The 24,892-nt window shown below is 51.0% G+C and overlaps 12 protein-coding genes across 12 annotated transcripts; 6 read left to right on the top strand and 6 right to left on the bottom strand.

Moving 5' to 3' along the window:
* Positions 1 to 309: 309 nt before the first annotated feature.
* JCM6883_003838 (uncharacterized protein) lies at positions 310 to 842 on the top strand (the record flags this gene model as incomplete). Its single annotated transcript, XM_076631919.1, has 4 exons — positions 310 to 348; positions 427 to 553; positions 616 to 751; positions 818 to 842. The coding sequence occupies 4 exons, from the start codon at positions 310 to 312 to the stop codon at positions 840 to 842; spliced, it is 327 nt and encodes a 108-aa protein (XP_076488042.1).
* A 323-nt stretch (positions 843 to 1,165) lies between these two features.
* JCM6883_003837 (uncharacterized protein) lies at positions 1,166 to 2,495 on the bottom strand (the record flags this gene model as incomplete). Its single annotated transcript, XM_076631918.1, has 2 exons — positions 1,166 to 1,237; positions 1,311 to 2,495. The coding sequence occupies 2 exons, from the start codon at positions 2,493 to 2,495 to the stop codon at positions 1,166 to 1,168; spliced, it is 1,257 nt and encodes a 418-aa protein (XP_076488041.1).
* Positions 2,496 to 3,019: 524 nt separating this feature from the next.
* Positions 3,020 to 3,879, top strand: JCM6883_003836 (uncharacterized protein; the record flags this gene model as incomplete). The annotated part of the gene is made up of 2 exons (XM_076631917.1): positions 3,020 to 3,446; positions 3,521 to 3,879. The coding sequence occupies 2 exons, from the start codon at positions 3,020 to 3,022 to the stop codon at positions 3,877 to 3,879; spliced, it is 786 nt and encodes a 261-aa protein (XP_076488040.1).
* A 40-nt stretch (positions 3,880 to 3,919) lies between these two features.
* Positions 3,920 to 4,150, top strand: JCM6883_003835 (uncharacterized protein; the record flags this gene model as incomplete). Its single annotated transcript, XM_076631916.1, has 1 exon — positions 3,920 to 4,150. The coding sequence occupies one exon, from the start codon at positions 3,920 to 3,922 to the stop codon at positions 4,148 to 4,150; it is 231 nt and encodes a 76-aa protein (XP_076488039.1).
* Positions 4,151 to 4,952: 802 nt separating this feature from the next.
* JCM6883_003834 (uncharacterized protein) lies at positions 4,953 to 6,038 on the bottom strand (the record flags this gene model as incomplete). The annotated part of the gene is made up of 1 exon (XM_076631915.1): positions 4,953 to 6,038. One exon carries the CDS (start codon positions 6,036 to 6,038, stop codon positions 4,953 to 4,955), a length of 1,086 nt encoding a protein of 361 aa, XP_076488038.1.
* A 2,585-nt stretch (positions 6,039 to 8,623) lies between these two features.
* On the bottom strand, positions 8,624 to 10,572 carry JCM6883_003833 (uncharacterized protein; the record flags this gene model as incomplete). Its single annotated transcript, XM_076631914.1, has 5 exons — positions 8,624 to 8,738; positions 8,796 to 9,137; positions 9,198 to 9,264; positions 9,325 to 9,474; positions 9,543 to 10,572. The coding sequence occupies 5 exons, from the start codon at positions 10,570 to 10,572 to the stop codon at positions 8,624 to 8,626; spliced, it is 1,704 nt and encodes a 567-aa protein (XP_076488037.1).
* Positions 10,573 to 10,831: 259 nt separating this feature from the next.
* On the top strand, positions 10,832 to 13,730 carry ATG7 (Atg7p; the record flags this gene model as incomplete). The annotated part of the gene is made up of 11 exons (XM_076631913.1): positions 10,832 to 11,094; positions 11,220 to 11,328; positions 11,421 to 11,615; positions 11,686 to 11,799; positions 11,887 to 12,342; positions 12,407 to 12,565; positions 12,637 to 12,825; positions 12,893 to 13,054; positions 13,119 to 13,234; positions 13,296 to 13,491; positions 13,563 to 13,730. The coding sequence occupies 11 exons, from the start codon at positions 10,832 to 10,834 to the stop codon at positions 13,728 to 13,730; spliced, it is 2,127 nt and encodes a 708-aa protein (XP_076488036.1).
* Positions 13,731 to 13,904: 174 nt separating this feature from the next.
* Positions 13,905 to 16,572, bottom strand: JCM6883_003831 (uncharacterized protein; the record flags this gene model as incomplete). The annotated part of the gene is made up of 4 exons (XM_076631912.1): positions 13,905 to 14,612; positions 14,676 to 15,146; positions 15,220 to 15,807; positions 16,447 to 16,572. 4 exons carry the CDS (start codon positions 16,570 to 16,572, stop codon positions 13,905 to 13,907), a joined length of 1,893 nt encoding a protein of 630 aa, XP_076488035.1.
* A 356-nt stretch (positions 16,573 to 16,928) lies between these two features.
* On the bottom strand, positions 16,929 to 18,551 carry JCM6883_003830 (uncharacterized protein; the record flags this gene model as incomplete). The annotated part of the gene is made up of 6 exons (XM_076631911.1): positions 16,929 to 17,121; positions 17,198 to 17,283; positions 17,351 to 17,410; positions 17,541 to 17,784; positions 17,845 to 17,925; positions 18,016 to 18,551. The coding sequence occupies 6 exons, from the start codon at positions 18,549 to 18,551 to the stop codon at positions 16,929 to 16,931; spliced, it is 1,200 nt and encodes a 399-aa protein (XP_076488034.1).
* Positions 18,552 to 19,610: 1,059 nt separating this feature from the next.
* Positions 19,611 to 20,838, bottom strand: JCM6883_003829 (uncharacterized protein; the record flags this gene model as incomplete). The annotated part of the gene is made up of 2 exons (XM_076631910.1): positions 19,611 to 19,961; positions 20,026 to 20,838. 2 exons carry the CDS (start codon positions 20,836 to 20,838, stop codon positions 19,611 to 19,613), a joined length of 1,164 nt encoding a protein of 387 aa, XP_076488033.1.
* A 448-nt stretch (positions 20,839 to 21,286) lies between these two features.
* On the top strand, positions 21,287 to 22,270 carry JCM6883_003828 (uncharacterized protein; the record flags this gene model as incomplete). Its single annotated transcript, XM_076631909.1, has 4 exons — positions 21,287 to 21,754; positions 21,844 to 21,893; positions 21,963 to 22,127; positions 22,207 to 22,270. The coding sequence occupies 4 exons, from the start codon at positions 21,287 to 21,289 to the stop codon at positions 22,268 to 22,270; spliced, it is 747 nt and encodes a 248-aa protein (XP_076488032.1).
* Positions 22,271 to 22,668: 398 nt separating this feature from the next.
* JCM6883_003827 (uncharacterized protein) lies at positions 22,669 to 24,631 on the top strand (the record flags this gene model as incomplete). Its single annotated transcript, XM_076631908.1, has 9 exons — positions 22,669 to 22,745; positions 22,810 to 22,904; positions 22,976 to 23,056; positions 23,118 to 23,222; positions 23,291 to 23,404; positions 23,460 to 24,093; positions 24,158 to 24,208; positions 24,280 to 24,341; positions 24,399 to 24,631. 9 exons carry the CDS (start codon positions 22,669 to 22,671, stop codon positions 24,629 to 24,631), a joined length of 1,452 nt encoding a protein of 483 aa, XP_076488031.1.
* Positions 24,632 to 24,892: the final 261 nt, after the last annotated feature.

Raw genomic sequence — 24,892 nt, 5'->3', positions numbered from 1 at the left:
CTGTACCAAGTTTCGATCTCGACTTGGGAGACGAGCGATTGCAGCGATCCCCGGCTGTCCTCGCTTACGTCGATTCGAAGTTTCAAACCTTCTTACGAAGGAAATTCGATTCGCAACAGCCAGCGCGATCTCAATTTTCCCAGCCTTGACGTTCAGCTTAAACGGGTTACGTACTGCATTTCTCGCTGAGCGCGCTCGACTTCCCCCCTCTCGCTCGCACTTTCTTCCTTTCTTTCCTCTCTCACTCTGCACTTTATAAGCTCTCTCAACCTTTACTCAACCCACTACTCTATCAACACTTCAACGATCATGTCCAACTCTGACAAGTTCCAACAGGACGACGCTATCGTAAGCCCTCGTCCTCATTCAACCTTTATCGTCGTCGCTCGATTCGAAAGCTGACTATCTCTTCTCCGTATCGAGTAGGTCCCCGACGAGCCTCAAGTTGAGGGAGGAGTTCTTGGTGGATCTGACGAGCCTCTTCAAGAGGACTCGAGCATTAACGCTCCCGAAGGAAATGAGGACAGTGTGTCCGCCAACAAGATCTCCGGTGGTCAGTCCTCTTTCTCGCTCTCTCGCAGTGAGACTGTAGCTGACAACCCTTCACAATTGCAGAGGAGTTCAAGAACGACGAATTCGACGGTGTTAGCAAGGACAACATCATTGACGGAGAGCGATCAACTCGCGGATCGAACTTTGCCGAAGCTGATCGAAAAGCCGATGAACTCGTCGAGTCCGCCGTTGATGCCAAGTGAGCTTACCATTCCTCTCCTCGCCCTCACACGTCCAGGAGCTGACATGTCGTTACGGTGAACAGCGACGGAACTTCCCGTGTCGCCTGAACGAATCGAGCTTTCGTCTACGTCAGCTTACTCGCGAACGTTGAGCGTAGAGTAGAAGCTCTGATGTGAACTACTTACTATATCATCCCGCTGTTTTATCGATTACCTCTTGTTATAACCCATAATCTCTCTACATTGTAAAGAAATAAAACTCGAAGTTGTTTCTCTCCACCTCGCAAGCGCATGTCTTTTGTCCTCTCCTGTGCGGATGATTGTGGAGAATCAGTGAACCAAAACTTTGCAGAGGACGCAGAGATTCCATACACGAATCAACAAATCCGACATCGAGAAAACGATTCTCTTTCACTTTTCCTGATCTCGCTTCAATCATCTTCGTCTCCCGCATTATCTTCTTCCGAATAGTCCTCTCTGAGCGAACCTTCTGACATAGAATCCTGTTACGAACAAGCATAAGAGAAACGATTTGCGGGGAATTAACATCGAACAGAAAAAGAAGAAGAAACTCACCTCGAATCCGCTTCTTTGATACCACTCTTTTCCCTCTTCAGTCTCGAACTCGTAGAGAAGGAGAGGACGATCTTGAGAAGCGAGCGTCATGAAAACTCGATGCGGTTCCTTCCCTTGCATCTCGAAGTCCATCGCAGTCGGGAACTCGTAGAAATCGTCTGGATCGAACGCGATTTGAGGGAGGGCGAAGACTTTCAGGTTCGGCGGGATGAGATCCAGGAAATCCCAGATCTCAACCGGGGATACGAGGATGTCTTCTTCCACGTAGCTCGGCGTGACTTCGAGAAACTTGACGTGCTTCATGTGGGGAAGGACGGCAACGATCGTTGAGAAGAGCTCTTCGAGGTCGCGCTCGATAGGGTTGATCTCCAGGCGGACTAGGTTGGGTTGACGAACCAAATCGAGGAGAATCTCTTCGACCAAGTACAATCCTCCAATCCTGCAGACTCGTACTGTAGACCAATTGAAGGCGGATCTGAGAACTTTGAACAAAGCCATAGCTGGATCGGCTCCGTTCGACAACCCCGCCAAAAGGGCGACCTGATGTAACGAGCTTCTCGGTGAAGTCGAAACAGCGCCAGCGTTTTCCTCCTCCTCCTCTTCCTTGATCGTTACCGCCGAGTCGTCCGTCTGTATGAGTCCAAATGGGTGCAAGCCGAGGTACTTCAAGACTGGAAATCCTTTGAGTAGAGCGGTTTTCAGTTCGGAAGTGATGCGAAGAGCCATGCCGAGGAGGTTGACGTATTCGAGTTTGGGGAGCGTTGAGCAGAGGATAACCCCTTCTGTAAGGTTTTCACACTTCCTGAGATTGAGATTAACGAATCTCAGTTCTGGCAGCTGAGTGAGGAGTTCGAATGACGGCTCGTAAACCTCGTCCCGTTCCTGTTCTTGGTCTTCCTCCTCCGACACAGGGGGACTTTGGATGGTCAATTTTTCTATGAGCTTTCGGAGATGTGGATACGAGCCGAGGTGATCGTGGAGGGAAGAAGCGGAAGAAGGTTTGATCGAGATTTCTCGCCAACGGAGAGCTTGTCCGAGAGGGCGCCAGTTACGACAAACGAGTGAGGTCGCTTTTCCGACAGCTTCAATGGCTCTTGTGTCGTTCTCGGTATCGCCGTCGTCCTCGAGTCGGAAGTGGGAAAGAATCGCGGAAGTAATTTCGGGAGGGATGATTGGAATGGGCATCGTTGAACGAGGAATTCTGTGGCTCCAGATATACTGTATCAGTTCCATGGTTCCCCTCATCGTTCCCTCGAGTTGGTACTGACGTATTGGGAGAGTAGAGGAGAGGTGTCGGTTCGTGTCAATTTCAACTCGGTCTAACTCGACTGGATGTTTCAAGCTCGCGAGGACTCCTTTGGACTATTCTCGATCTTGTGAATCGCTTCGGGCGTCCCTGGAAATGGTGAAAGAGACAGAAGTGAAGAGTAGAAGGGAAAGAAGCACTTCACAGCTTCACCTCTTTCCTCCCCCGACTCTACCTTCGAAACTACAGAGAACCCATCAGAGACCTCAAGGAGCGCCCAGAGGAGACTCTCGTACTTCTTGGACACGCCTGAGTAAGTCTGACTCCTGTTTCGCTTCACCCCCTCCTCTCATCTACTTTCATCGATTGAGTCGGTACTTCTATCTCTGAACACCTGCGAAGGCTGTCAAAGTCTTGAGAAGATAGCTAATTAGGTCTCCGCTGCATCACAGAACCTTTCGAGATGGCGGAGTCGACCTCGATCACTTCCCTCTCTCCGAGTCTTCTCTTCGACCGTCTTCCCACCGAAACGCTGTCCCAAATCTTGAACGACGTTACCGAAAGCACTTTGAAAACGACTGAGTCGCGTAAGACGCACTACGCTACCCTCCGCTCTCTCTGCCTCGTTTCAAAACTTTTCCGTACTCTCGCTCAACCTCTCCTCCTCAAGCGTGTCTCTCTCGCGATGGGATCTGGACCAAAATTACTCGAACGTCTACTCTCGAACAACTCGAAGGAGGCGATTGAAACCGTCGAGAACTTCTACTACGACGAGGACTTGACTAAACTCCTGCCTGCGTTGAAAAAGTTCCTCAAATTGGCCTCAAACTTGGAACACGTGTTGATCAGTATTCGTCAAATCCCACCACTCAAGGCATTCTTTGGCTCCCGTGCGCCTCTCGTGTTCTCCTTTCGACCGTGTTTCCTTCCAAGCCGGCTAACCCGTTTCCTTCTCCTTCGATAGACATCACAACTCTCTCCCTCTCGGGCGTCACGATGACCCTCAAAGGCGCTGTCTTCTCTTTCCCTCAACTCGTTCGTCTCAGCATGTCCAGTTGTCCGATCCATTACGAAGGAGGAATCCGCTTCGAACTTCCAAAATTGAAACATTTCGCTTGGCTCGATCACGGCCCAACCCTCTACCCTCAGGAGTTTGACTTTATCAACCGCCTCGTTCCTCAACTCGATTCGTTCATGGCTTATTTGATAAACAAGCCTGGACTTCCGCCCTCGATCTACACCCTTCCTTCCCACTCTGTCCTCTTTCACCAGTCTTACCAAAAGCCATACCCAATTCGTACCCGATCTCAACCGAGTCCGTAATCTCTATTTCGAAGTAGGACGCCGAATCGATGGCGCAAATATGTGGATCCAACTCATCGGAAACTCGAATCAACATCAACTCGAAACTGTCACTCTCGCTCAGCAACAAGGGTGGGACCTGTACCCTGAAACCCCTGGCGAAATCGATGGTCTCGAGGAAGTTTGTAAACGAAAGGGGATCGAGGTGATTTGGGAACAAAAACGAAATGAAGATACGTTCTACGACTGCGTCCCGGCGAGCTTCATCCGTCGAGCCGAAGCTCGTCTTTGAAGTATGGGTCAAACGCAAAAAGGATTATCGGAAAAAAGAAAGGAGGAAAGAAGTTCTGAGTTCTCCCGAAAGTAGTATCTTCTCGTTTTTGTGTCTCGCTCGTTGCTTTGATCGTGCAATCACATTCCTCACTCGTCTCCTCTATACACGGAGATTTAAGACTGGCGAAGGAGACAAGTACGCGCAAGCATAGTGAGGACGTCCTGCTAGCTTGAAAGACGTTTCCTTCGACACAGCGGAGAACTTTAGAGTTTCTCTCGGCTGCTCCTCGCTAACCACATTGCTTCCTCGGTCATCGGAATCTCTCAGGAACGTCACTCTTCGCTCGTCGAGTACTGCGCTGTGCAATCCGAATCCTTACTTCTCGAACGCGTCCTCCGCACAAGGCTCAAGCGAACTTTAGCCAAGTGTCCTTGCTATCAATATCTCTCGATTGTCTAAGGCTCTGTGAGAGCAGTTGACGAAAGCCTTGCACAGGACAAAAGAACTTAAAGCACAAGTAGAAAGCGAGAATAGTTTTTTTCCTCAACAAAACAGAAGTATCTTTTTGCTTTTACTCATCTTGCCGTTGAGTCTCGTCCAACACCCTGCCTCTTTTCGCTTGGACACTACATTCGGTCTCTGTTCAAGCGGAGACGAGCAAATCCGGAAGCTTCGTGGAGATTAACGCGGAACGATAGAGGAAAGAGACTCACGCCTTATCCACTTGCTTGACACCATTCTCTTCCTTCTTCGGTATCGAATTCGTAGAGAAGTAGAGGATGATCTTCAGATGCGAGGGTTGCCAGAGTTCGAAGAGGTTCTATCCCTTCAGCTTCGAAATCAAACGCATTTCGGAATTCGTAAGGAATTCGTAGAAATCGTCCGGATCGAACGCAACTTGAGGAAGTACGAAGAGCTTGAGATTCAACGGAATGAGATCCAAGAAGTCCCAGATCACGACTGGGGATACGAGGACGTCTTCTTCGACAAGACTCATCTCGACGAGAAGGGTCTTGACGTTCGTCATGTGAGGGAGGACGGCAACGATGGTGGAGAAGACTTCTCCGAGGTCGCAGTAGGCAGGGGAGAGATCCAGGCGAGCTAGGGTGCTTTGACGGAGTAATTCGAGGAGAATGTCCTTGTCGAGGAATGATCCTCCGAGGTGGCACGTTTGGATGCGAGACCAGTCAAAGGCGACTTTGAGCACATTGAAGAGTTCGAGAACGACGGGGACGGAAGTAGCTGGAGCTTCTTCCCCCGGTAACCAAGTCATCAATCCGACTTCTCCAAGTCGACTTTTCGGAGACGTGGCCAAAACGGCGGATTCCTCCTCCTCCTGAGACGTAACGTTCTCTGTCGCAAAGATCTGTACGGTCCTGAGCGCGAGAATCCTCACAACTGGGTATCCTTTCAGAAGAGCGATTTTTACTTGAGGCGTGACACGGTGTGCTGTTCCCATCAGGTGTAGTTCTTCGAGTTTCTGAAGGTTGGACGCGAGAACGACCACTTTGTCTAGATCTGCGTAGGCTGAAAGTTCAAGGTCGAGAGTTCTCAAGTCTGGAAACTTTGACAAAAGTTCGATGGACGGAGCGTAATCCTTGTCAGTCTCCTCTTCCCCTTCTTCCTGGTCCTCCTCCTCTGACAGACTGGGACCGATTCTCAATTCGAACACGAGATTGGTGATGTGAGGATGAGAGACGAGGTGATCGAGGAGGGAGGAAGCGGAAGAAGGTTCGACTGAGAGCGTTCGCCAGCGAAGAGCTTGTCCGAGAGTGCGCCAGCTACGACAGACGAGTGAAGCCGATTTACCGACATCTTCGACCATTTTTGCTTCGTCTTCGACGTGACAGTGGAAGTGAGCGAGAATAACGGAAACGAGTTCGGGAGGGATGAACGGGACCGGCATTACGCGAGGGGGACCTGCGGTCGGCGAGAGCTCATGCCAGTCAGCCATACATCCTGCGTGCTACGCCAGGGTTCTACGTACTGAGTGACCGAAGCGGACGCGTGTCAATGCGTCTTCAGATGATGAACTCGTTTCGGATCCGACAGACGCTTGACTTGTTGCGAGAGACTTCTAGTAGCTGCTCGTGATCTCGTGAGTTGTCAGAGAGGTGCTGCGAGCTGTCGGGACCGAACGAGTGAAGAGAAGAAGGGAAAGAATCGCGAGTCTCCTCCATCTGTCGAAGACTCTACGGCTGCCTCTACTCGAAAGGTCAACTGTTGCATAGGCCTTTCAGCTGATCTTGTATCGAGTTTACCGCCTATCCTCCGCGCGTGAAAGACCCTTGTTGACCTCGACTTTCTGCTGCACGTGAGCCCGTCGAGTGTCCCTCGAAGTCCACTGTTCTTTCCTTCCTGTACGCAAAATTTAAATACCCTCTCATTCACGCCCCTATGGCTCAGTGGCAGAGCGTTCGCCTAGTAAGCGAAAGGTCCATAGTTCGATCCTGTGTGGGGGCAAAACCTACTCTTTTGCGGCAGCGGGGTAGCTCTGCTTTTGCTGGGGAAGACATGTAAAACTGCCCGTTGCAGTCTCCGCGACTCGTGTCGATCCGGGATCGAGGAGAAACTTTTCTCTCTCTTTTTGCTTCTTTTGCTGCTTCTCGCTTGCTCCCCGCATGCAGGAGGTTAGTCTCGCTCGTATTCAGTCTCCTCTCGCTTATGTCCTCATCTGGCTATCGCTCAGATTATGGATTTAGAGGAACTCTTCCCCGAGACTCGCTGTAATGAAGATTCGTCGGAACTTTGCGAGAGCAGCTTGATCACCCCAAGGACGGAGTATATTCGAAGCCGTCAGTCGCAGCCAACTCTTTGAGCTATCTAATCGCCTCGCATCGTCTGGGGGTTACAACCCGGTTGCTGACGGGAATGGTGGGCGGGCAAAAGAGATATTATCAGCAGTGATCAATTCGTTTTGCGAGCGGCGGGCGACGACAGAGCGAATTCGTTGAGGGAAAGAGCTCCCTCGTATCGACTCCACTGAGGCGCTCGCAGCTCTCTGCAAATCTTGCGCCGCTCGCACTCGTCCGTTCGGATTTGACTTTTCGGTCGTTCCTCACCGTCAAATCCTAGCTTCTCAGCGGCTCCCCTCAAGTAGAGGCTGTTTCCGTCGAATGGGCTCTGTGTGTGTTGAGGATGAGCTGAACTCGAAGCTTTGAAGGCGTCACAAGAGGGCGAGAAAAGCTTCTGCTGCGAGCCAAGCTCAAGGCTTTCGCAAGCAATCTGGGACGTTTATTTCGGCCGCTGCGATTCCAATGAGCAGGGTTTGCAAGAACTACTGTCTAGCATGACCTGATGGAAGCCAAGGAGGGACAAGGAGCGAGAAATGGCAACAAGAGAGAGAATATATACCACAAAAACTGAAGCGAACCATAACAAATCGGCTTCTTGGTAGTATAGTGGCTAGTATACACGCCTGTCACGCGTGGGACCCGGGTTCAATTCCCGGCCAGGAAGAATTGCTTTGCTTTTTGCAGTTCCCGCGCTGTCCGAGGCTATGGCAGGTGTGCCCTACTGTTTCTGTAGTCTCAGGTATTCAGACCCTCATAATGCGGCAATTAGAAAAAAAAGAAATTGAAATTGAAATTTGGCCGCTGAGGATCTGAGGGCATGCGAGCGATTTTTGTGAGGGCTACCCCGTTCACCGCCTCTGTCCCGCCTAAACAGCGTTCTTGCTGCCAAATCGCCATCTCAGTCCGGTCTCTCCGATAGCTCAGAGACCTTCCAGCACTCTCAAACTATCGATTGGTCCGGTCGACACGCTCTAACTGTCTCTGAGGCGAGCTGTAGGAGAGCGAGAAAAAAATCGACTTCTGAGCTAGGCGTCTTTAGGAGCCGCTTGGAAGCCTGAGACCTAGCTACAGTCTACACGAAGCTCTCTGCCGGCGGAGAAGCGCTCAGCTGTTGTTGACGAAATGTGAGAGAGCGATGAAGAGGGAAAAAATCGAACGGGTAGCCCTCACAAACATCGCTCGCATGCCCTCAGACCCTCAGCGGGAGAATTTTCGAATTTGATTACCAAAAAAACCTAATTCCCGCGAAAGGGTCTGAATACCTGAGACTACTGTTTCTGTATCTCGAGGTGCTGCTCTCAAGCTCTGGTGGCCGATACGAACAAAATTGAAGCGACGTTTTGACATCTTCCGTCGTTTTCGTGTTTCTTTCTCGCCACTTCCTCTATTTTTTCGACACTGTTCCGCACCCATTCCCCGCTTTGCTTAACCTCTTCATAACGCTTCTCTGTTCTTCCAAGGCTCTCAAGCGGTGGGCCAGACAAAGCAAAGCACCGTTAGTGGTCTGAGCGTTCTTCTCTTTTCCCCGTCCATCATCGAGGGCGTTATGCTACTTCGCTCTAATCGGCATATACTAGTGAAGCAATCTGGCGGTACCTAAGACGAAGTGAACCCTCAAACTCCGCTGTCAGCCGAGACGAAGTGAATGACAATGTCTATTTTGCATTCCAGCGAATCCACGGACAAGACAACAACTCTAGACAGGTCCAGGTAAGCCCAACTCTCTATGGATCCTCCCTGAGACTTCGAGGAACCTGACGTCGTTCTCGGCCGTCAATAACCCATGTCGAATGAAGAAATCGATCAAAACTCTGTATCATTTGCAATCGTCAGTCCACGATCGTCTCGACATAATGGTGTCGACTCACAAAGCACAATTCGCCTTAAACTCCCCTTCGACGAGTTTCTCGACGACTTCCGTCAGACCCATCAATTCGAAACTCTCGACTTCTCCATCAGCCGGATTCGTACTCGATTTGATCGATCCATCACTCGGAAGCTTGATCTCGTAGACGTATTGAACTTCCGGTTGTAGCCAACCGAGAGTTTGACGGTAAACGTAAGTAATGACTCCGGTTTGACGGAGAAGGGGAGAAACGATTTGAGGAGGGAGAGAAGCTTCTTCGGAGAATTCGCGGAGGATTGATTGGCGAGGTAAGTCCCCGGCGGTGATTCCTCCCGCTACTGTGTTGTCGAGGTATGAAGGCCAACTGAACAGCGAAAGGGGGGTCAGAATGAGCGGAATCACAAGAGTAGAAGCTGGGACTCGCGTTGCTTTGGTCGCTGAACGACGAGGTACCCAGATCTTGAGCTCTTCGCCTTCTTCCTCGACGTAGGCTGTTGACCAAAACAATCAGATGTCTCCGATTCGGCAGGGACGAAGAGAGAGACTCTTACCTGTGCAATGAACGCCGAAAGTTGTCACACCAAACAATGAGCAAGCCGCCCGTTCGAGTCTGAACGCGACGTTACTTCCTGGGAGAGGGTTCTCTTCCGCCGAGAACTTCGGTGCAGGTCCGTAAATATTGTAAACTTCGTCCCTCCATCCTGTTCCATCTCAACGTACGCTTTCTTCAACCCCTCGCGGCATAGACTGATAGAGAGTGAGCTCTCACCGGCGAGTTGATCCGGAAATTGACCCTGCATCTTCCACCCTCGAACAACTCGATCCAAATGTTCATTCCTCAATTCAAACGCTTCTCCAGACTCATTGATCCAATCCTCGAACCCTACTGCCCAAATCCCCTGGCTCGCCGTGCTGCCCGTTCCTCCCAACTGCAGAGCTCTCAGCGAATGAACAACCTCCGAGAACGGTAGACTATTCTCATCGTTATTCGACGACGCTAATAACGAAGGAGGCTCTTCCGTCAATGGCGAACCGAGTACATCAGGTTTCGAACTGAGAGACTTGATCGAATGTCGACGAGAACCAGGTTTAGAACCGTATGAAGGTCGACGTTGTTTCTTTTCGTACGAAACTGAAGGGAGGAACTTCCAGACGGGTTGAAGGTTCATGTCGATTAGTTTCTGGTTATCTTCGAGGAGAGCGAGAACGATTGGAGGTCGGAGGAACCCGACGGGTTGGGAAGGAATGGCGGAACGAGGAGTGGAGGAGAGTTGAGGAGCTGGATGAGAAAATGTCGGAGAAGACGGTCGAAGGGAAGGAATAGGTGTCATCGGAGCGAAGGAGGAGGATCGAGTCGATGAAGAGCGTCGACGGGGAGTTGTCGAGGAAGGAGGAGGAGGCGAATATTCCGGGAGTTGAACGAAAAACGGAACGATGAACTCGTGGTCGAGCTTCTCCTTCGTCATCGTTCCTTCTCCTTCTCCCGCAGATTCTTCCTCATCTTCGTCGACTACCGCACTCGAGTCTGGGTTCGCATCGAAGTGGTTTCCTGAGATTCCATTGACTGAAATCTGCCTCGATTTCTCCTTCCCGACATGTTGTTCCCACCTCTTCTTCAAATCCGTCGCTTCCCAAGGTCCTCGAGGGATCTCTCCATTGTCTGCTTTCTCGACGAGCGGGAGAAGGGTATAGGTTCCCTGAGGGAAGGGAAGAGTCGGAGGGGAAGGGTAATCGAGGAACTCGTCGGCTGAGTTCGTTGGCGAGGGAGAGCGTTCGGGAGTCTGCATTCTATCGAGCATCTGATGGGTCAGCTACATTTCGCTCAGAGCGACAGAGAGCGAAGAGGAGGAACTCACTCGGGATTTAGCGCGGGGAAGACGACTCAACGGCGAGAGTTGACGGCTTCTCGACTACAGGCGAGTGGCGAGAGGGTTTCGACTTGAACTGCGGAAGGCTGATAGTCGATGCGAGAGGGCGGAGAGAGGAGAAGAGGATCAACCCTTTCGCGAAGATCTAGCTTTGCTCCTCTTTCCTGTCCACCGAAGCGCTCGACTAGGCATGACAAGCAATCAATCGCTCCAGTTCCTGCCTCTCTCGACATCGATATCCCCTTCCTTCTGGCACGCCCTCACTTCTGTCAAACTTCATCAATTGAAACTCTCCCAAGACCCCGTCCCGATTCATGGATACTACTCAAAGTCGAAGCAAGTGAAGGACCGAATGAAAGGGAACGAGCTCGTAGGGATCTCGAGTGGATTAGAACTCGACCATGATAGCTTCTCCTCTGTTGCGAACTCCGAAGTGGGGTCGGATACGAATCAGTTGAGTCTCCTCTCCCTTGCGCTTCTTTATATCTAGGTGCTGTGTAGGAGGTAACCAGGCGGGTGCGAGTTTGGGGCGAATGTGGAGGACTGAGCGCTGCGACTGACCTTTCTCGTTCTTGCAGCGGCTCGCCTGAACGCATTCGATTGAACGGTATTCTCCGTAACTTCAACACGATAGAAGAATTCAAACAATGTGATAAAGCGAAACTAGCTCAAGAAGCAGGTGAACAGGTCAGTCTCAACCTCGATTCCTCTGTCTTTTTCTCGCTCGAGTTGCGCGAAATCAGAATCATCTCACGCTAACCTACAACTCTCTTCCATAGATCTGGTCTCAGATTGAAGCAGGGTCTTCGGAAGCATCCCTCGAATCGCTCAACCCTTTCCTAATCGTCACGTTCGCGGATCTGAAGAAGTACAAATACTATTACTGGGCTTGTTTCCCTGCTTTAGTCCAGAAACCTGGATGGGAGCTAGCACCACAGTCAAATTGGGAGCCTGTCGAGATACCGAGGGACCTCGTGAGTGCTGGCTTACTCCTGGTTTCGAAAGGATCGGACTTTCTGGTTCTGAACTTGCTTTCGCTCACAGTCATCACACACCGAAGCGACTTTGGCTAGACCTTCCACATCGAATCCTGACGAAATGGAATATGCTCCAATCAGTGATTTCGCGTCGTTCTGGGCAAACACTGATGCAGCTTCGGTACGTTTCACTTCTTTCGCTTGAATACTCTCGCCTCCGCCGGAAAGGGCTTACGCTGACCTTTACTCATCCCATTCGCTGCTGTAGCGCACTGTAATCTACTCGGATCCCTCTTCTCACCCTTCTGCTCCCGGCTGGACTCTCCGGAATCTCCTCAGCTATCTCACACTTTCCCCCTCCTCATCCTCCCTTTCCCTCGACTCGGTTCGCCTCCTCCTCATTCGCGAGACCTCCGCTCTCTCCACGACGATCCGTCTCAAGTCCTCTACCTCCGATGCATCAACAGCCGGAGAAGGGGAATCTCGCAAAATGCCGAGCGTAGCAGGCTGGGAAAAGAACGCACAAGGATCCCTCGGTCCTCGAATGGCCGACCTGGGACCCTTGATGGACCCAATCCGATTAGCCGATCAAGCGGTTGATCTCAATTTACAGTTGATGAGGTGGAGGATTCTGCCAGAGTTGAATTTGGAAAAAGTTAAAGAGACGAAATGTTTGATCCTCGGAGCGGGGACTTTGGGGTGTTACGTTTCGAGAACATTGATGGTACGTCTTTCTTCTTCTTTCCTCACACGAGGTGAGCGTAGTTGATGTCGGGCTTTCGAAGCAGGCTTGGGGAGTGAGGAAGATCACTTTGCTGGATTCATCGACAGTTTCTTTCTCGAACCCAGTCCGACAACCGCTCTTCGAGTTTGAAGATAGTCTTCACGGCGGAAAACCGAAAGCCCAAGCTGCCGCCGAGTCTCTGAAACGGATTTATCCAGGTGTCGTGCGCACCGATTCTACAAATCCGTCACTTGCCTTTGCCGGACTGATGTAAGGAATTCCTTGGTGGCACAGGACGCCACGGGTGTATCTCTCTCGATCCCGATGCCAGGTCACCCGATCCCTCCAAATTCACTCGACAGGGTTCGTCGAGAGTATGACAAACTCGAACAATTGATCGACAGTCACGACGTCGTTTTCCTCGGGATGGACTCGAGGGAGAGTCGTTGGTTACCGACGGTGATGGGAGCTGCGAAAGGAAAGGTGCGTCTGTCTCGATTTCTCATTCGGTTCAGGGAGCTGAATGTAGTCGGTACTGCTCCCTGCACAGCTTGTGATGAATGTCGCACTCGGATTCGACACTTTCCTCGTCATGCGCCACGGTGTACCGTCCCCAACTTCGACACCTCAAGTCTCGCAGACGACAGTCGGAACTCCTTTCAAAGGGAAATTGGGCTGTTATTATTGCAACGACATCGTCGCTCCGATGGACGTAAGTCGTATCAAACGCTATCCGCTTTCCATTCGAGCTGATAGCAACCGAATGAGCCTTACAGAGTTTATCGGGCCGAACGCTGGATCAAATGTGCACGGTCACTCGACCTGGATTGGCCGCGATTGCAAGCGCAACGGCAGTCGAGTTAATGGTCTCGATCCTTCAACATCCTCTTGGGTGAGTCGAGCTTCCTCTCTCAGCCATTCAGCATTTGAGCTGAAGAAACCTCGTCTCGCAGTGCTCTCGCTCCTTCTGACGTTCCCCTACCCGCTTCTGCTGGAGGAGGTTCCGCTGTGACATCTCCTGACGGAATGGAAGAGCCTAAATCAGTATTAGGAGAAGTACCGCATCAGATTCGAGGTTTTCTAGCTCAATTCAACAACCTGAAGATCACTGGCCAAGCTTACGATCGATGCACTGGATGCTCAGTCACTGTTCGTCTCTTCAATTCTTCCTCATCTTCCGCGTGCCTTGCGAGCTGACTCTCGTGAATCGTCGAGGATAGATGATCGAATCATTCAAGAAAGACGGATTCGAACTCGTTCGGCAAGCTTGCGAAGACGCGAAATACCTCGAGCGAATTACGGGTCTCGACAAACTGGAAGAAGAGACAGAGAAGATGCTCGCAGATGGGGCTGATTGGGAGGAGGACGACGATGGAGATGATTTCTAGTGTACAAGTTCGCTCGTTCATTCTTTGATACCTCTCTCTTTCGTTTTTACCCGTCTTTTCTTGAGTACTGTAAATGATCTGTCGTGATTTCGCTCGCACATGCACAAAATGAAGAATGAGGATAGTAAAGCGAGAGGTAAAACTAGTTCAAAAGTGTCTCTCAACTACTCCAGTTCACGCCTCGACTTCCATGTTGTCCTCCTCCTTCGCGACGGGTTCCGTGATCTCTTCCTTCGCCTCGGTAGCTACTTCCTTCGATCCGTTCGCCTCTTCCGCGTGACCGTTCTCCTCGGGCTTGACCCCATCCTCCTCTTTTCCGTTTTCGGCCTCTTCGACCTTAGATTCAGGCTCAGCCTCCTCTTCCTTCGCTTCAACGACGTCCTTCATCTCTTCAGATTGATCGTGGCGTCCTCCATCTTCATCCAATTCATCGACTTCATCCGATCCAACCTCGTACCCTTCTTCCTTCAATTTACTCTGAACTCGACTACTCCTCCTCTCGCCCGGAATCGTCGGTCCCATTCTCGCAGCGTTCCTCGCCGATCCACGACGTCCACTCGTCGAAGCACTCGCGATACTCGAAGTTTCCCAATCTTCCTCGTTCGCGTTCGTCGTCGCCGTCTTCCTCCTTTTCCCTCTTCCCATCGTTTGTTCTCCCGTTTCGTCGTAATCTCCTCCAGCGACACTCTCCTCCAATTCATCGATTTCTTCATCTCCGTTCTCTCCGACTCCGTCGTTCGCGTAATTGACAGTTTTGGGTTTTTGTCGAGTAGTTCGAGAAGAAGTGTTGACCGTTCGAGAAATGTTACGAGCTAATCGAGCATCGGCGTCGGCACGTCGAGCTGCGACCCTTCGTTCCTTGACTTCGATTTCAGCCATCGCCTGTAAAGAACTTTGTCAGTAACTCTTTGCAGAATAGAGGAGAGAGAGAGGAATACGACTCACTTCTTCATATTTCACCAATTTCTCCAACCCGTGTTCCAATTTGCCCCTAATCAACCTCTCCTCTCTCTTCGGATCCTCCTTACTCCCCGGCTTCGGTCCTTTGTTCTTCCTCGGTCCCGGTTTACCCGGTACCGTTCCAGGTGCGGGAGCGGGTTCCGGTAAACTCAACAAGAACGCCTTGTACCCGGGAGAAGTCGATGTTAAACTCGCCCAATTCGAGTTTGCGGGAGGAACCGAATTCGTAGATTTCGTCGGGATCGCCGAGGCGACGTAAAGACGTGCGGATTCGTCGATGTGGAAAACTTGGCGTTTGGAGAGAGTAGTACCGAGGGGTTCGACGATGAGTGGATTCGCGGCTTGAGTTCGTAGAGCGTTGCGTTGATGTCCGAGATCGTAACCTTGTTGAACTCTTTCTCGAATCAAAGTAGAGTTGGTTAATTGGAAATCGACCAATTGTCGGAAAAGATGAATCTGAGAGCAGGACGGATATTGGGAAAGTCAGCATTTTCAAGCGCGTCGTTTCCTCGAGTACCTCGTTACTCACCTTATCCTCCCATCTCAAATACCAAAACATTTTATCCTCCTCTTGACCCGGTTTCAATCCCCTAGTTCTCAACAGATTCGTCTCCCATCTAAAACCCCCAAAGAATTTCTCCCCCAATCGTTTCCCCACGAAGTTGATCAACCAAGTCAACCAAGTTTTACGACCATGGTAATCGTTCATTTCGGGGATCCCAACGAGGTTTTGTTTGAAACATTCGATAATCGCAACGAGAGTTTCAGAGGGAGGAGGAATTGGAGTATCGGCAGCAAGAACAGGAGGAGCTGAGGAGATCGAAGGATTCGAAGGCATAGGTTGAACGGTCGGAGTATCTTCGTCGTCCGAGAGAGAGGAAAGGGAAGAAGCGGAAGAATGGGGTCGTTCTTGATCTTGACCGTTTCCATTTCCATTGCCGGGTGCGTCGGCTCCGTTGTTCTTGTTCGCGGCGGCTAGAGCAGCTTTACGTTGTTGAGATCGAGATGGAGGGGAGGAAGCGAGGAGAGCACGTTCGAGGTCGAAAACTGATTTTAGAGGTGCACCATATTCTACTTTGCGCAAATCGGTGAATCGATCGATGAATGCGTAGACGTACTGTTCGAGAGGATGCGAGGGTCAGTAAGGGTGATCAGGGGAAGAGTGAGATATGTTGTTCTGGGCGAAGACGAGGAATCGAAGCGACGAGACGGAGTGGGTATTGAATCTTTAATCTACTCCAGAGGGGAGGTCTATCGCTCCATGTAGTCGCATTTGAGGCGCCGCGCTCGTCCCTTGAGCCGTTCCATCATGAGGCGAGCAACGAAAACGATTCGAGACGAGCGGGAGCGATTCAACCATAAGTCTCGCTTAATCCCGTTAGAGGGTGATGGATGTCACGGAGCTCCGTTAGAGCGCGTTCGAGAGCTAAAGAGCCGTAGGCGAGGTAGCCCGAATCGTTTCCGCTCGAGGTGAGAAGAGAGAGTTGAAGAACTCATCTCTCTCGACCTCGGGCGTCTCGATAAGGGTTGGGAAGAAGGGAGGAGGTATAGGATAGCTATCTATAGCTGATCACGAGCTCCCAGCGGTCCTTCTCGTCTAGTTGTCGGTGTTTGTCACCCTCCCTCATCTCTTTCATCTCGTTCCTTTCCTTTTCTCCCTCTTCCCTCAGTTCAAGTGGACCTTGCCAGCCGAGTACCGAGCCAGTCCAGCACCGAGCATAGACAGTGCTGAGAGAGAGAGAGAGGGTAGACTCACGGCAACTTCCCAGTTTCCTTCAGGACCATCTCCAACTTCATCTTCCCTCGCGTTTTTCGACGCGTCCTTGAGGTACTGTTCGACGTTGATCGGTGGTACCGCTGAGGCACTCGCTTTCGGAGGCATGTCGGGTCGAGATGAGGCGAGAGTGAAGAGAGAAGGGGAGAAGAGAGAAGAGGAAGACGTTTCAGAAGTTTCAGTTTCGCAGAAAGCTGAGAATTCCGGATTCGCGCTAGAGACTCAGCTAGGGAAGGGACAATCGTTCATATTTAGCTCGTGCGCTGACGGCAATTATACGTCCTTTACGCAACGGCAGGGAAGCAGACAAGAATCGAAAACTCGGTAAGAACTCATTCGACGACTCGTCGGCGTCGTACATTCAGATCATTCACTTAAGCTATTACGACGACACCCATCCATTCATACTATAATTTCCCGCTCTCCTTTCCCACGGCCTTATTCGTTTCCCTGACTCTCCCATCTTACCCCTGAACCAATCTCCCTTCCACAAATCCTTTCGCGTCGACCCAACCAGCCCGATCCGCATCCCTCACTTCTTTCAATGGTGTGTGATCTACGGCGGGCCAGACCGGGTCGAGGAGGGAATCGTACATGATTTCGGGGCCTGAGGAATCGGTTTCAGAGGAATCGTCGGAATTGTCGATTAATCGGACTCTGATCATGCGTAGAAGAGCGTCAGAGCTGCTCTACGAGAGATGCTTGTAAGAGGAGAGAGAAGGGTGAGGCTCACCGGCGGACGAGACTTGGTTTCGAGAGATTGCTGACGCATTCGGGAGATTTCAGTCGAGATCGTTTGATCGCTTCAGGGTTTGTCACCTGGATTGCGATCAAACAGGTTGCGTGAGCATGACGGAGGACAAGGAAGAGAACGACGGAAACTTACTCGTCCGGTAGATTTCGCTCGTCGTTCAGCTCGTTTCAGCATCGTCTCTTCGGGTGCAGACTAACGGAGTTCGCAGGACCGCAAGGTAGGTGACAAGAGAGTGGGAAGGTAGCGACAGGTCAAAGAATCGAGACAATCAGTCACCAGTTCCTCGTCGGGTCGTTCGAGAAAAAAGAGAATCGCAACTCACGACAAACAAAATCTCGCATTCATACCCGCTCTCCCTGAACCCTTTCATAAACCCAGCAAACCATTTACAATCCGTCAAACTCCCATCAATGACCAAACTCCTATTTCGTTCTTTCGCAACGGCGGCACAAATTTCTTGCAAGAGCGAAGCTTCGGGGTGAAGGAGAGAAGATGCAGTTTCTGGAGAATGTGAGAGGTATTGAGGTCGTTCGGGAAGTAAGCGGGATAATGCGTCGGGGTCGATCCTGTCTCGAAGGCGTTAGCATCTCGCGGAGGTAGAAATGGCGAAAGAAGGGAGCGCGTACCAAACTGTGTTCGCAGGGAGTCGTATCCGTCTAGATCTGAGCATATCTCGTAGCGTGTGCCCTTTTCCAGCTCCCATCCCGCTGGAGTCGTAAGTAGAGAGGAACCGCGTTCAATGAGAATGAGTCAGTTTTGGAATTTTCGCAAGAAGGAAGCGAAAAGAGGTTACTAACCCAGCTGTGAACAAAGCGAGTGGTTTCTTCCCCTCACTGTCTCCACTACAGTCACCCAACTGACATCCCAATTCGGCCTGACCCGTCCCGCTCACTCTACAAGGTTCGTCGTCCCCTGCGTCTCTACACTCTTTCACCTGTGTCCCCAACACCAGACTGACAATCTCGTCCTGTAATGATTGTCGTGCTTTCGAAGGAACAACGTGGTAACTCCAATCGAGAGTTGAACGTTCTTTCGCGTATAGACCGAAATGTCGAGGAGTTGGTCGATCTGGTTTCGTTGGATCCGGTTCGTACCTCTCTACCTCATCCGCCTCCTCTTCTGTGCTCTCTGCCTTGCTTCTGTCCTCTTGAGTTCCGTTCGTGGTTCCGGCTACTCGATTCTGTCTCGTTCGGTGAAACTCCTCCAACGCAACCGAATACAACTCGCTCGTCGGTACTCTCAGTTGGTCTTCAGTCAACTGAGGTGGGACATCGTCGAGGGAAGCTGGACAGCGAGGCGGAGGTCCAGAGTAACGTTGAGAAGAGCGGGTCATTCCTGATTCCCGAGTGAGAGTGAAGGCGGCCGAGGTAGGTCGTGGTAAGAGAGATGCCTTGAGATTGAGTGGTCTGGTGGTAGTCGCGAAGCTTCGGCACGAGGAGGGAGGGAAGGAGAGAGGCCGAGAGATCAAGGAGGGAAAGGCGAAGCGGAAGGACGACTTCACGATAGAGGGAGGAATGGCGGCGACTGACTACTCGAGGTGATGTCGACTGGGCTCTGTGCGAGCGCGTTGTGTAGTGAAGAATCGGGAAGAAAGTTGGTTGAAGCGCAGAGCGATCGCTTCGCTCGGCGCTCGCAATCTTGCAACTTGATCTTCTTGAGCCCCCGAGCGAACTTTGCAGCTATCTCGCAGCTCTTGCTCTGCGGCGTAACGAGATGAGAACCGGAAGTAGGGCAACAAAAAGTTGGATTGAGTTCAAATTCGCACGAGACCATCTTGTTCCCTCTCCACCTCGTCTTCCCTCAGGATCCAACGGAGTCAGGCCTCGCTGAGCTTCTCCAGGCGGTACCAATCACTTCGTTTCCTCCGCTGTCGCTGGATTTCGGTCATACCTCGTCTACTGAGCACCGAAAGAGGACGAACGGAAACCAACTCGCCACGCTCGACTCGTCAGTGTCTTCCAGGTGACACAGGATCACGAAGAGAACGAACCTTGACTCACCAGAGTTCGGTCTCACATTCCCTCCCATCCTCGCATTCACCTACATCCTCACGCTCAAACTTGAAAAGAACTTTCCTTCTCTTCGCCTTTCGCCGACGACTCCTCGTCCTACATACTCATCCTGAGCTCCTTCGTCAACTCCAAGTCGTCCAGCGTGACGAAACTGATCAACACGATCTGCATCACGACTTGCTCCGTCGTTTTCTCTCCGTCGTTGCCGTCCGAGCCGAAGTCGTTCTCTTGACCTCTCAAAGTCGAGCTGAGTCGAAGGAATTGTCGCTGGAATACGTCTGAGGCGAGAAAGGGACGGCAAGTCGCAGGGAGGGAAAGGACGAGTTTACGGAATTTCGATGGTGAAGGAACTCATCCCAGAGTCGGAGAAGTGATGTGATTCAGGTTGAAGAGTGAGTGTAGAGAGTCGTAAAAGCCGTCACTTTCCCGTTCCACATCTTCTTCTTCCTCCCTTTCTTCGTCGTCGTTTTCGAAGGGGAGCTGAGGATTCCACTGACGAGGTGTTCGATCCTTCTCACCCACCAGCCGAACCTCTTGAAGTTGCTTTCAATGCTTGCGCTTCCTATATGAAGCTCTTCGAGATCTCTGGGGAGGTGGAACTTTGAACGGGCTGACGGTGATAGACGAGGAGAAGACGAGGTCGCGCCGACAGGTAGAGAAGAAGGCTCGGAGGACGTTGATAAAGGAGTTTGAGGGAAGACGAGAGACGTCAATAAGCTCAGTTTTCTGAGCTGTTGTCGTCGCAGCTTTTCGTCAGTTTCGGATCACAGCAGCGGACCATAGATCGAAACTCACTTTCGTACATCGACCCAGGAACTCCCAGAACGGTTCTTCTGGTACCAGCGTAAAGTCGATGTCTTCAGCATCGATCAACCCGGCTTCCCAAGTGAACTCGAGTGGTTGTGGAGCGAGCAGGAGCGAGAGCACCGTGAAGAAATCGCGATGATTCGTGCGAGTTTCGCCAGAGACGATGATTGAAGTGAAGTTCAGACTCGTGAGAGACGTTAGACTGTTGTTGATCAGTTCGAGGAAGATGTTTGGCGAGAAAGAGAGATACGGAAAGGAGAGTGACTCGAGGTGAGCAGCTTGCGGCGGTGTTTCGCTCGTGCTTCGGAGCTTTTCGATCAGACCTAGGAGTTCTTTGAGACCTTCGGAGATAGTGTTGCTGATTTCGATCGAGGATCTGACGAGTTCGAGAAGCGGGAAACTCGCGATGTAAAGAGCCAATCTGAAGTTGAGGTCGCTGAAAGGTAACTCCTCGAGGGAAATGTTTTTTCGAGACCTTGGTTGAACGATGAGGTTCTTGAGCGATGTAGAGTAGTGGAGGACTGTGAGCAAGCCCGCCGATTTGGGTCCATAAGCGGCGTCGACAGGAGAAATTTCGAACGTCGTATGAGAGGTGAGGGACTCGACGAGTGATTGTGGGATTGACGATAGTAGATTGATCCCGAATCCTTGAAACCTGATCGTTGTAAGCGTCTCCTGCGTAGCTTTGAAGAGTCGTTCGAGGGCAAGATCGACTGAATCTTCCTTCTTCACTTCTTTCCCACTCGAGGGTTTTCTGATGTTTAGCACGATCTCTTCTACTCTAGCACCCGTCTGACCCATCTTTATGGCTTCTTCGAGCTTTGAGAGCTGTTTGACGAATCGTAACTTTTCTTGCGAGACAATCCAGCGCCGCTTCTTTCCATCTCGAGTGAACGAAACCCAATCTGGCGTCCTTCGAGCTGGTAGTGGCGCATCCTCTCCAGAGAGTGACGAGCTACCGGTTGGAGACGTGCTTGGAGGAGAACCGGAGAGAGGGTCGGGTTGAGGAGCAAAGGAGCGATGAGTTCGCGAACAGACGGAACAAGCGCAGCGACAGATGATCTGACCCCCTCTGAAAATCAGTGGTAGGTCCCTTAGTGTATGGCTAGTAGCGACGAGCTCACCTTGACCATGTGCGGTCGACAAGTGGGAGGTTTTGATGAAAGAGGTTGAACGACTTCGTTCTCTCTCCTCTGCCTCTCCTTCGATCCAAAAACACTCTCAACTATATCAGATAACTCTATACAGGATGCCCTTTGGTCGGTTCAGGACACATTCGCCGGAAGCGACGTCATCTTCCTCAACTCAAAACTCTTCCACTCGACCTGACCCAGAAGGTTCAAAGGTCCAGTTATCCCCTCTACGAACAGCTACACAATCCACGAACAGTTCCTCGACATCCGACGAACCTTCATCCCCTCGTTCATCGATCTCCTCTCGTGCTTTTCCTCTCTCTCGACTTCATGCCGCTGTCTCTCGCGGCGCTTCGAGCTCTTCCCAATCGACTCGAAACTTACCAGAACCAGATACTCCCCTTGCTCTCGCACAAGAAGCTATTTCGACGATTTTGACGGTCCCGGGTCCTTCGATCGAAGAATTGCGAAGAGATTATTTCCCACGACTCTTCCATGAAGCGTACAGTCACCGAGCGAACACGAGGGAGCATGGACTGAAGGAGCTAGAAGAGCTGATCACGAGGTTCAGGTCGAAGTTTGAGGTGAGCATCGAGTTCGCTTGAGGTCTGAGTCTTCCTTTCTCTTCGCAACGACTTAGCTGAGTTTGCCTCGGTCATCTTGATGTTCACAGTCAATGAGAGTGAGATTCCGATCGCATATCATCGATCAAGACGGTACAGCGTAAGCGCACATCCCCGTTCTTTCGGCAGATCCAAGGCTGTTCTATAACTCCTTTCGTTCCCGATTCAGATCCTTGCAAGTAGCTGCCGTTGGGCTCACTTACGATATTATCGCCGTACCACGTCACCAACACCAGAAAGGGGAGCATCGAAGAGACGTTGAAGAGCGAAGGAGTCAAGTCATGGCGATTGTCAAAATCTACGAGGGCCGATTGGCTCAAACTGATTTGTGTTTGTCAGTAATCAGTCGACCCTGAAAGTCGTTGAGTGCCACTAGAAACGCGAAACTGACTCTGAATTTGCTGTTTTTCCAGGGATACCACGCCGTTCCAAGACGAACACAGCGGTCCGCAACTCAATCAATGTACAATTATGTAGACGTCTGTCTCACCAGGGTCCGGTAGAGGCAGTGTCGGGCTTCAGCTCAAAGGATGAAGAGCTCCAGAAGGGTCGTCAAGAGAGGAAAAACTAGCTCTTTCAGCACTTTCTTTCGGTTGCTTTGTAGCCTTATGACTTACTATTATTGTAGCTAGCTAGCTTTCTGGACCCATTCCTTGTCGTTACGTTGCGAACGAGGGTCAAAGCGTGAATACGAGCGAAAATCGACGATTTTTCTCGTATGACTGCCGATTTTCTACGGTCTTCGCAGCCTGCTCACTAGATCCCGGTCAGCGAGAACTGCAGCAGTAGCTTACCGTTGTTACGGAGCAAAACAGAAGTTGTTGTTCGATGACCGAATCTTTCGGGATTCCTTCATCTTTTCCACTCGACCAAATATGCTCAAACAACGCGAGGTAGTACTCGCGGTATCCACCATTGTCGCACTCAGTGCCGGCCTCAACTACCTCTTCTCGTACGTCCTTTCTTCCAGCTTCGATCTTTGCTTGTTCGGGCTGACCAATCTTTCGAAATCCCAGAGCTTATGCACCTCAGCTAGCTTCAAGATTACGCTTAACGAGTACACAAACGAATGCAGTAGGCGCGGCGGGGAATATGGGAGTTTACCTCAGCTGTAAGTTGCAGACTTCTGCTCGAAAGTTGAGCGACTTCAATGGCTGATCCTCGGCTCTCGTCTGATTGTAGCTCCTATCATCGGTAGAATAGTAGATCGTAGAGGTCCTCGGCCTCTCCTCATCTTTTCTGCCTTCGCTCTCACCGCCGGATGTGAGTCTTCACACGAAGAATCGAAAGTTTTGCTTCCAACTGACCTCTATTCGTGCCGTAGATCTCATTATTCGAGCTTTCTATCTGGGAGGCCATGCCGAAGGGTCACTTTTCGCGACCTTCGGAGTCCCAGGGTTGGTATTCGCCGAATTATTGACCGGAATTGGTGAGCTCGACGAAATTCTCGTCATCTCGACTTTGGCAGGCATCGCTGATCGACCTCGAATCATTCAGGATCTACCGCTGGACTCTCTTCAGCCGGAAACACTGTCGCCAAATCGTACAAGAAACGAAGAGCTGCAGCGTTATCAATCGTGCTCAGCGGTTTCGGACTTTCGGCATTCTTCTGTGAGTCTGTCTGCCTCTGCCCATGGATCTCTCTTACTAACGCTCACAACGCTAGACTCGACACTCTCTTCACTGCTTCTCAACTCTGGATCGACCCGACGAGACACGACCCCGAGCTTTCTTCTCCTCATCGCGATTGGCTGTTTTGTCAGCATGTTCCTCGGAGTCATTTTCGTTCGCCCAGCTCCTGAAGCTCCAACATCCTCTCCAGCATCGACAGAACCGGTCGAACCTACCGAATCGACTCCGCTCGTCAATCCTGAAAGCGAACCTCGGGAAGATCTGAACGTATCCGGCTGGGCCTTGTTCAAAGAACTCGATTTCTACCTAATCTTCCTCTACAACGGTCTATGTTCCGGCGTCGGACTCTGCTACATCAACAACCTCGGAACGGTCCTCCGTTCCCTCGCGACAACTTCTCCTTCTTCCTCTCATTTCTCGCATCTCGATCTCGCTCGTACTCAGTCACATCTCGTATCCCTACTCTCGATCTTCAACTTTCTCGGTCGACTATGTTCAGGGTTCGGATCGGATTATTTCGTTCACCACAAGAAGGAGAACAGGAGGATCAGTAGAGTTTGGTGGATGTTGGAAACGGCGAGTGTTTTGACTCTGAGTCAGGTCTTCGCGTATAGAGCAACGTCGGTGTACGGTTGGAGTGGTCTCGTCTTACCGACGATTATTCTGGGGTGAGCCGTCTTGTCCATCTGTGGGCGTTCCCTCAAAACTCACAGTGACTGCTCTTTCAAACAGGTTCGCTCACGGATCTCTCTTCGGAATCAGCGGAATTATCGGTCTCGAAAGGTGAGCAGCAATCGATCTTAGCCCTTTCGAAAGGAACGAGCTGACACGGTCATACTCGGATCACACTGAAGATTCGGAATGAAGAACTTTTCGGGAACGAACGGGATCCTCGCTCTAGCTCCTGCTCTATTCGGTACATCCACCTGACTTCCTACGCTCAGATTAAAAGCTCATCTTTTCCCGAGAGCAGGTCAAACGACAAACCTGATTTTCGGTAAAATTTACGACTCTCGTTCTCATCCTTCGACCTTTGAGGCCTCCTCAAGACTGTACGAACTCTCGAAACCGGCGATCCAATGTCTGGCGGGACGAGAATGTTACGCTCCCGCGTTCAGGCTCACGATCGGAATGGCCGTTTCAGCGATGGTCGTGGCGATCTGGTTGGCTTCGGGAAGGCAGAAGATGAAAAGAAGAGCAGTTTGAACAAAGTCCCGTCGTTTTGTGTAACTCTGCATCGCATTTTACTGTTTGTTGCTATTCCATTTGAACCTCATTTCTCTCGCACCAAAGTCCGCTTTCGAGATTGTGCTTTCAATTGCTAAGGGTATACAAACAGTGAGGTAGAAGCGGGGTACAATCGGTAGAGTAGAGAGAGATAAAACAATGGTGGGGTTTTATGAATGACAACTTGGAAACAAGATGCTCGAACAAAATGCGAATTGAATGAAACTTCTCTTTCTCAGA

Source organism: Sporobolomyces salmoneus (assembly GCF_050403485.1).
Source record: "Sporobolomyces salmoneus JCM6883 DNA, S_salmoneus_JCM6883_v1_ctg21, whole genome shotgun sequence".
NCBI classification, from domain to species: domain Eukaryota; kingdom Fungi; phylum Basidiomycota; class Microbotryomycetes; order Sporidiobolales; family Sporidiobolaceae; genus Sporobolomyces; species Sporobolomyces salmoneus.
This window is presented reverse-complemented; position numbering and strand designations above follow the sequence as displayed.